This window comes from Macrobrachium nipponense, chromosome 11, assembly GCF_015104395.2.
Source record: "Macrobrachium nipponense isolate FS-2020 chromosome 11, ASM1510439v2, whole genome shotgun sequence".
Classification (NCBI taxonomy): Eukaryota; Metazoa; Arthropoda; class Malacostraca; order Decapoda; family Palaemonidae; genus Macrobrachium; species Macrobrachium nipponense.
The window spans coordinates 66,414,862-66,424,523 of NC_061087.1; the positions used below are offsets into that span (position 1 = coordinate 66,414,862).

At 37.0% G+C, this 9,662-nt stretch overlaps 1 protein-coding gene across 1 annotated transcript; it reads left to right on the forward strand.

The window, feature by feature from the left end:
• The first annotated feature begins 8,588 nt into the window (after nucleotides 1-8,588).
• On the forward strand, nucleotides 8,589-9,070 carry LOC135208950 (trigger factor-like). Its single transcript, XM_064241509.1, has 2 exons — nucleotides 8,589-8,831; nucleotides 9,029-9,070. The coding sequence occupies exons 1-2, from the start codon at nucleotides 8,589-8,591 to the stop codon at nucleotides 9,068-9,070; spliced, it is 285 nt and encodes a 94-aa protein (XP_064097579.1).
• Nucleotides 9,071-9,662: the final 592 nt, after the last annotated feature.

Genomic DNA, 9,662 nt, shown 5'->3' on the forward strand with positions numbered 1-9,662 from the left:
AAATAAAGAGTGCCCGGATAAGTAGCTGTCAGCTAACAATGTAAACTCTCCGATTAGTACCCTAACAAATTAATCACCCCACCAGTATTGCACCATATGCCAATGATCAGTAAATACATACCACCATCCTTGTATACCACACCTCTCAGTAACAACTTTACGATATTAACTTATCGTGTCCTATAACACTCATTCCATAACGCATTTTAACGCATCACCAACCTTCCTAGATAAACATTGCCCACAAAATATGAACACCGAGTAGCACCTTCTACTTTCATCTATGGTCGTAATATTTAACCAGTCTTAATTTTATAGCCTTATGCATTTACTCAACTCCTGCAAAGGAAATTATGATTAATAAATATTCATTGTACAATCAACTACTCTTTACAAAAAAAAAATAACCTAAGCACCTACTTCAACAGCACACATACAGTAATTAGAACGATACAGATACTACCTTAATATCCGCATAGGCCTCCACAAGAACTTCTACTCACGCTGCGAGAAAGAACATCGGCAACAATATTAACTTTTCCTGGAATATGTGAAAATTCCAATTCCACTCCTGAAGCAGGAGACTCCATCGCATCAATCGTTGATTTTTTATTCTTGTACCTGCTGATGAAGGATTATGGTCCGTCATAATCTTTATAGGAGTTCTGTGGAAGAGAGATAAACCTGGAAATGATTAATGGCTAGCACTACAGCAAGAGTCTCCTTCTCCACAGTAGAATATTTACGTTGGGCAGAGGACAATTTTTTGAAAAGAATGCGACAGGGTGGGAAATTCCCTGTTCGTCATTCTGCAATAACACTGCCCCTACTCCAACGTCACTTGCATCCGTGGCGAGAGAAAAAGGAAGGTCAAAAATCAGGAGCTCTCAGACAGGATAATTAAGAAGTACCCTTTTCAAATTATCAAAACAGCCCTTTGCGCTTCGTCAGTCCAGACAAAAATTACCTTCTTTCTTAGGAGATTCGTTAGAGGCTCGGCGATATCAGAAAAATTCTTAACGAACCGTCTGTAAACCCAACTAATCCAGGAATTTTCCTGACATCTCTCCGACACCTGGAATTACATTTTTTCAATACACTCAACGTTAGCTTGTTTTTGAGCAACCTTACCATCACCAATTTCATGACCTAAATATACGACTTTTGCTTTTGCAAATTCACATTTCTTTAACAATTGATCACCAAACCAGCTTTCTTCAGTACTTCAAACAAGGCCTTAATACGCTTTAAATGTGTTTTCCCAATCATCACTATAAATAACAATGTCATCAATATAAACGACACACCCTTCCAACCGTACACCAACGTATTCATTAACCTTTGAAAAGTGGCGGCGGCATTTTTCATACCAAACGGCATCACACGACATTGAAACACCCTTGAGGTGTTACGAAGGCTGACAAGGCCCTTGCTCGTTTCGACAAAGGAACTTGCCAATACCCTTTCAATAAATCAAATTTACTTATATATTTAGATTTACCCATCCGATCAATGCAATCTTCAATACGTGGTAATGGATAACAATCAGATTTAGTCAACTCATTAATCCTTCTATAGTCAATGCATAACCTAAAATCTCCATCGGGTTTCTTTACCAATACAACAGGAGATGACCAAGGACTTTGACTATGCTCAATTAGACCGTGTTTTAACATATAATCACCTCCTTAGCAACAACTTCACTCTTGAAAGGATTTAACCTGTAAGGAGATTGTTTCACAGGCGTGTCATTACCTACGTCCACATCATGTTCAAGGACTGATGTCCTTCCTGGGACATCTGAAAACAATTGTTTATAATCACACACCAACTTCTTCAGAGACCTACGTTTCTCATAACACAAATGAGAAATTGAACTATCAAAATTTTCTAAAGAAGTCATATTACCTGATGGCCAGTTACCATCATTGCCATATTTATTCTCATTACGTTCTTCCTCTGAAAAGGAATAAAGGTTATTATATGTAATAATCTCTCCAATTGTTGCCACAGGAATACCTTTCTCCCGTTCCATATATGCCTTCAACATATTTATATGACAAAGCTGAAAAGGTTTCCTTCTCTCAGGAGTCTCTACTAAATAATTAACATCACTAATTTTTTTTCCAAAATTTTCCAAGGACCTGAAAATGAAGCTTTTAATGGATTACCAGGAAAAGGTAACAACACCAACCACCTTGTCGCCTTCAGCGAAGTTACGAGTCTTGGTTTTCCTGTCAAAAAAGTACTTCATTCTTCTTTGACTACACAACATATTTTCACGAGCAAATTCCCAAGCCTTCATCATTTTATCACCCAAATTAGTCATGTAATCCAACAAATTAATATCAGGAATGTCACCTTCCCATGACTCTCTTACGACATCAAGAGGACCACGAACACAATGTCCGAAAACCAAATTGAAAGGAGACAAACCTAATGATTGACTTGGAGCCGACCGAAAAGCAAACAAGAGATATGGTAATTCTTTATCCCACTCAGACCGTGACTTAAACTATATTTCCTAATCATCGATTTCATGGTTTGATGAAACCTCTCCAGAGCACCCTGACTTTCAGGATGATAAGGAGATGAAGTCACATGTTTAATACCTAACTCTGCCATTTTCTCTTTAAAATACTTGCTGACGAAATTAGTACCACAGTCTGATTGAATTATCTTAGGCATCCCAAACTGGTGAAGAATCAATTAATACATCTACAATCTTAACACTTTTTATGGTACGTAGTGGTATTGCCTCAGGATATCGAGACATTTTATCCATAATAGTAAAAATATATTCATTACCACTACGTGTCTTGGGCAATGGTCCAACAACATCAATAATTACCTCTTTAAAAGGTTCACAAGAAACAAGGGGGGATAGGACATAGAGGTGCTTTTGGTATAGACTGATTGGGCTTACCCACCTTCTGACAAACGTCACAACTATTGACAAACTTCTTTACGTCTGCCTTCAACTTGGGCCAATAATAATTCATGAGCCAACTTCCCCGAAGTCTTATGAATGCCAAAATGACCAGCCAAACCACTGTCATGTGCTAATGATATTAACTCATTCCTGTAAACAAAACAAAAGGTACCATTATCTGTTTCAAAATTTCATGATCAATATTATCAGCCTCCATAGGCCTACTCAACCTATATAAATATTATTAATTATCTTAAATCTTGGAACAGTTACATCAGACACCTCACCTGACTCAATGGGGAGATCCCGAAAATCCTTTTTCTGAGCTTTAATAAGCTCTTCAGTAGTCCAATTCAATTTGTCCTTCAAAATCCCAATATCTCCTACAACTACGCTATCACTACGTTCTAAACTACTCAAATCTACATCTGTTGCTGACTCTGCAGCGTCAACAACACTAGCTCTAGAACGAGTAACTACTGCAATTTCATTATTTATCAAAATTGGATTATGTTTATTTTTATAAGCCACACCATTTCCTACCACTACATCCACGTCCTTAACAGGAAACTTATTCACAATGGCCAATTTCAATATTCCTGAAAAGGAAGGACATTTTAAATGGAAATTACCGATCGGATAGGACTCGAACGAATCGGGAAAACCAGACAACAACACAAACTCTTCATAATCATGGACAAAATCGCTAGGTAATGCTTCTCGTAAAATCAACGACTGAGCGGCACCAGTGTCTCGCAAAATACGAACCTCTTTAACTTTGGATGAATTCACAGACGAGACACTACCATGGGACAAATACCTGTTAAAGCAATTGGATAGTCATTGTTCAGCCGTTCTCGTTTGGACGGGATCGCTCTCTCTCTTTTCAATGCCCATAACTGGTCTACCATTAGCTTGCAGGGACTTCTTGAAGGCAAAACAATGACTTTTTACATGGCCCTTTTTATTACAAAAGAAGCATGTCATGCCTCTCAACTTTTCCGGATTATAAACATTATACCCCTTGTTCTAATCCAGCCAGACTTTGCGTGATTAATCACCCCTAACTCATTTTTATGTGACAAATAATATTCGTCACTTGCAATGGCAACCTCCTGTAACGTCTCTATTTTCAGTTCCTCTAAATGTACTTTTAGTTTATCTGGTACACACCGCTTAAATTCTTCTACTAACAATAACTCCTTCAACTTGTCATAATCATCCACTTTGAACCAGTCCTCTGCATACTGTTTTTCCCCCTAGCAAACTCTACAAATGTTTGTTCATTACCTTTTTGTAAATTTCTAAACCGCTGGCGATAAGCCTCAGGCACCAGTTCATAAGCCTTTAAAACTATGGCTTTCACATTTTCATAGTCCAGGATAAAGATTCGTCCTAAGGTCACATAAACTCTCGGGGCCCTACCTACTAACTTGCTTTGGATAAGGTGGTCCAATATTCCCGTGGCCATTGCAACCTAGCAGCTATCCTTTCAAAAGATACAAAAACTCAGCGACATTACATTCCTGAAAAGTAGGCACAAATTTTAAAGCCTGTACCAAATCTATAACAGGCGTTACGGATCTACTGGGAGAAGAAGGAGAAGGGGGTTCCAAACCCTTCATAGCAATTTCATGCTGTCTTTCCTTTTTCTCTCTCCTCCGCCTTAAACTTTTCCATATTAAATTCCAACATTTTCAATTCAATTTGTTTGTTCAACACTTCTACAGTTAGCTCCTGCTTAACCTCCTGATCACCATCTGGTTTTACATTTTTGACACACTCATAAATTTGTAACAATAATAATCCTTTCTTTACAGAGGCATCAAATTCTATCTCTAAATGTAGAGCCACCTGCTCCAACTCAGGCCTATTTAACTCTGCGAGCCTTGCTTGCCACCCCTCTCCACTCAAAAGTTCAATTATATTAGCCACCTCCATTATGACCAAAAATCACAAAAAGGAATACTTTCAAAAAAACCTAACTCACGAAGAGGTGTAAAAATGTTGCCCAAAACAAAACCCCTAAAATTAATTTTGCACACAAGTGAATACACACAGGCACGAAAAATCCTGTCAAGGTCGCCAGTTTGTGATGGCGTGTTTAACCACCACACTATATACTTATCCAATTATAGGTTACACCTGTATTTACTAAACAGGATACGAAATTCACAAGGTGTGAAATCGTACCACAACCTTAAACCACAGTGTGCAAAATCAATTCAGGGGTGAAAATAAACACTTGAGAAAAATAACTTAAATTTAATACATAACTCTTAGGCAGAAATCACACCTGAACCTCTATAATACAAAAATATATGAATAACAAGCACACTTAAATAGTCACTAAACAAATCCCAAATACTCAACTAATAACAGAAACCAACACATTCAAACATAAAAAGGAGGGGGTCCAGAAAGGAGGAGAGACAAAAAGACAGAATAACCTAACAATACACCTCTATTCCTAACACTTCTCTGTATGTTTTAAAGTTCTCCAGTTTCAAGGCAAGGTACAACTCCACGTCTGGAGGACAAATCAAGGTGATTATCAGCGCTGAATCCAGAAATGTTAACAGGTGGCTGGCAAGTATCAAACTGTCCACTGAATACGACAGCAGAGAAACATTTGCTGAGAGCTTATCAAATGTAAATAATTTACCTTGGGACAGAGAGGTCCCCTTGGCTTTATAACTGAACCAAAGGCGTTAAGGATAATCCTGAAGCTGCGAACTGGGAGATCCAAAAAGTAAGTTAGGGGGTGAATAATCTCCAGTCCAAGTACATATGCAGAGGCCAATAATCAGTACCAACGGACAATCCAAACAGCGCCCAAGCTAAGGTCCAGGAAACAACTGGCTCATATCACCAGAAGACTTTCATCTCCCCACTGGTCAGCAAGAGCCGGGGGGTTTGGCGGGGAGAAGGCCACTCCCAGAGAAATCACCAAATATGGAATTTGAAAAAGAGGATTAGTAAAAACATACAACAAGCCAAACACCGGAGAGGAGAAACTAGCAATTACCATTCTTTACTAATTAACAGTTAAAAAAAATCTAATACATTATTAAAAATAATTAATACATCATTCACCTATCATTAACTGCAACAGATGATAGTATATATATATATATATATATATATATATATATATATATATATATATATATATATATATATATATATATATATATATATATATATATATATATCCGTGTGTGTGTGTATGTGTATTGTTGCATTGTTATATGCCACCATACCTTGAGGTCACTCTTCCAAAAACTCTAAACCAAAAGCCAATGACGATTACAACTCAATTAATCTGATTGGGCGTATTGGCAGATGTAAACAGAAAAAGAAAAAAAATAACCCTAATTGAACACTCTTATAACAAAATGCTACAGAGATAAGGATTTCGAAATATACTCAGAAGAAACAATTAAGCACTATAATTCTCAGCAGGGGTATCTGAAGAGTTAATTATACAAGGACCACTATCAGTCTCCATGGCGCCTCAAATTTACATTAAAATCACATGGTGAAACAGAGCACTGGTGCCAAATTAGCAAGGGTTACCAAGTGGGACCTAGCTTAAAAGATTTAAAAATATACAGTAGTAAAACACTGGAGCGAATGATTATTACTTTGGTGCTGCAGATATGTCACCCCAGGATCTTCGTGGCAGTTAGACTTGAGGTGGTTCTACTGGAGTATGTGAATACAAGGCACATATTGGAGGACCTGTAAAGGGTCTGAAAGATGCACAGTAATGACACAAGAATTTGAGGTTGTGCAATGTTTACATTAACAATAATGCTATCACCCTAATGTATATGAGATCAGCAATTTATTCGACTGTTTTTTTTTAAATGGAGGGTGAGAGCATATATCAAGCAAGGAAACACACCATTACTGGGAATAGAAAAATAGAATCTAAAGTATTCCTGTAATTGGGGCGCTAGGAATTTGACAGCAAGGAAATTTTAGTGCAATATAAAGAGGTAAACATTAGCAAACAATTGTGGTTTTCTTACTTTATCTCCCTGGAGTGACTGTAAAGGCCTGAGGGATGTCAGTTGGCTGCAGGACTTCACCATAGTCCGTGGGTGAACTGGATTCTTCCATGCAGAACAAAGTAATAGGACAGCAGGGAGAGAGAGCTCGGCAGGAGCTCAACTCGATCTGTAACGGTGTGCTACTGGCCTGGTGGTAACCAAAAAGAGTGTAGATGGCCTCTGTCATGTCCTGGGTCTGAGCGAGGTTCTCAAGGGTAAGGCTAGGGCAGGCAGAGGTCTGGAGCGCACTCAAGTGTCAAGTGGCACTGGACTTGAACCGAGGATAATAATAATAATAACGTTACTTTACGAGCGTTAAAATACGTTATCCCTACCATACAACAAACGATTAAAAAACTCGAATATATGGATTCGCAACATATCAATAAGTTGATTCATCTTTCTGAAATTGTATCTTTAAATTTATCAAAATATAATAATAATAAGAATGATGATAAAATAATCGCAACTTTGAATAACATGTCTAAACCTCCCAACGCTTTCGAATTAATTTTAAAAACAGTTTTCTGTTGCTTAATTTCATTCGGATTACATTTTATGATTAAAAAGATGACATTTAATAATGATGATAATAATAATGATAATGATAATAATAATGGTGATGGTAATAAAGATCTTTCTCAACCATCATCAGAAATGAAAAAGATATCTCTAAACACGGAAGAATTGAACAATTTAACGTGGCAAAATCCAAATTTACCACCACCACCACCACCGGCGCCACCGCCCAGCAGCAGCGTCGTCGTCGTCGTCGTCGTTGATGATGATGATGATGATGGAAGAAGGAGAAAAGGAAGAGCATAATAATAATAGTCAATTCAAAAAGGAAAATCATCAACAATCACTTCCACCACCACCACCACCATCATCATCCATCCTCCTACTCCTCCATCCACATCACTGACGACGACGAGGAGGAGAAGGAGAAGGAGAAGGCCACTATCATTAGAAAATTCAACAACAACAACGAGAAAAGAAAAAGTGAAGCGTTGGTTGCAGCGATCCAAAGAAGAACAACAACGACGACGACGACGACGACGACAACGACAGTCGCCAAATTATGATGATTTTTACTACGAATCTCCAATGTTGATAAAAACCCGGAATGGTAATGTTATACCACCACCACCACCACCACCATCGCCGCCGCCGCCGCCGCAAGATGTAACAATGATGACTGATCAAAATTTACCATCATCACCATCACCACCATCACTGCCCCCGCCACCGCAAGATGTAACAATAATGATTGATCAAAATTTACCATCACCACCGCCACAGCCAGTACTACTAGTGGTGGAAAAGAATCATCATCAACCTTCTTCTTCTTCGTTGTTGTTGGAGAAAAATTCAAAAGAAGAAGATGAGGAAGATGAATGGTGGTTGACATCATCAGTATTATCCGATGACGATGATGATGACGGTGATGGCGGCGACGACGTGAATGTCGTCGTCGACAAAGATGATGATGATGATCAACAACGAGACGAATCGTTATCATTATTAACGACGTTAGTAAAAAAGAGGAGGAGGATGATGATGATGATAAGAAGCATTATTTGAGTGAAAATGAAAGAATGAATGATGAAGAACCGAGGAATAAAAAACCTCGACGAGAATCATCACCGTTAACATCACCACCTCTACCATCAGCATCAGCATCATCATCATTATTCACTATCGATGATGATGATGCTGCTGCTGATGATGACAATGACGAGGAGGAGGAGGAAAACGAAGACGACGACGATCAGGATGATCAGGGTGATGAAGATTCATCTTTAGTATTACCTTCTGATCTTAATTGTGGCGATGATGAGGTTTTTCTTTAATAAATAGAGACGGATAAAGCCACGCGAATAAAAAGTTACATAGGAAAAAAGCGATAAGGTAGTTACTGGTCATTTTACCAAAGCTTGATATTAGACACATGGTTATAAATAGCGCTAAGCAGATAATGTGATAATATTTCGACATTTCATATTCTTTTTTAACATTGTTAATCATATCGTCTAAGGTAGTCGACAATGATGATGATGATGATGATGAATTAAGATGATGATCCATTATTTTTTAGTATATATATAAAAAAGATTTAATAAAAACCACAAGTAAGAGTTTTAATCTTTTTTTTATTTAGCCAGTGAATACACAATGATAGATTAATAATAATAATATCTCTTATTATTATTTTTTTTTACATATGTGTTAATTAATTAATAATAATACGATATAGGTTAAGATAAAAATGATAAAACATTAATTAATTAATTAATAATAATAATTATGAAAGAGAAATGATTGTTACACATATATATATATAAAGATATAGATATATAACTAACTAACTCCTGAATGAAGAATACAGCAGTCATTAATAATCCTTTTGAAAAGGCTTTTGGAACAGAGAAATGATGATCGATTTTTCTAATCTTTGCGACTATTTAATAAACTTTTCAAAATGATTTTTGAATAAAGAATACGCCAGTTATTAATCCTTTTGAAAAGACTTTTTTGAACAGAGAAATTATTTTCCTAAACCTTGTTGCGACTAGACTACTTAAACTTTTTAAAATGACTTTTGAATGAAGAAGAATACAAAAACCATTTCAGTTATTATTATTAATCTTTTTGAAAAAAGGCTGAATGAG

What these genes read in the sequence shown, in the direction of transcription:
- LOC135208950 (XM_064241509.1), top strand. Translation starts at nt 8,589, where the DNA reads ATGAATGATGAAGAACCGAGGAATAAAAAACCTCGACGAGAATCATCA. An exon ending in TTAATTGTGGCGATGATGAG is followed by an intron (nt 8,832 to 9,028) that starts GTTTTTCTTTAA and finishes ATATCGTCTAAG; the next exon opens with GTAGTCGACAATGATGATGA.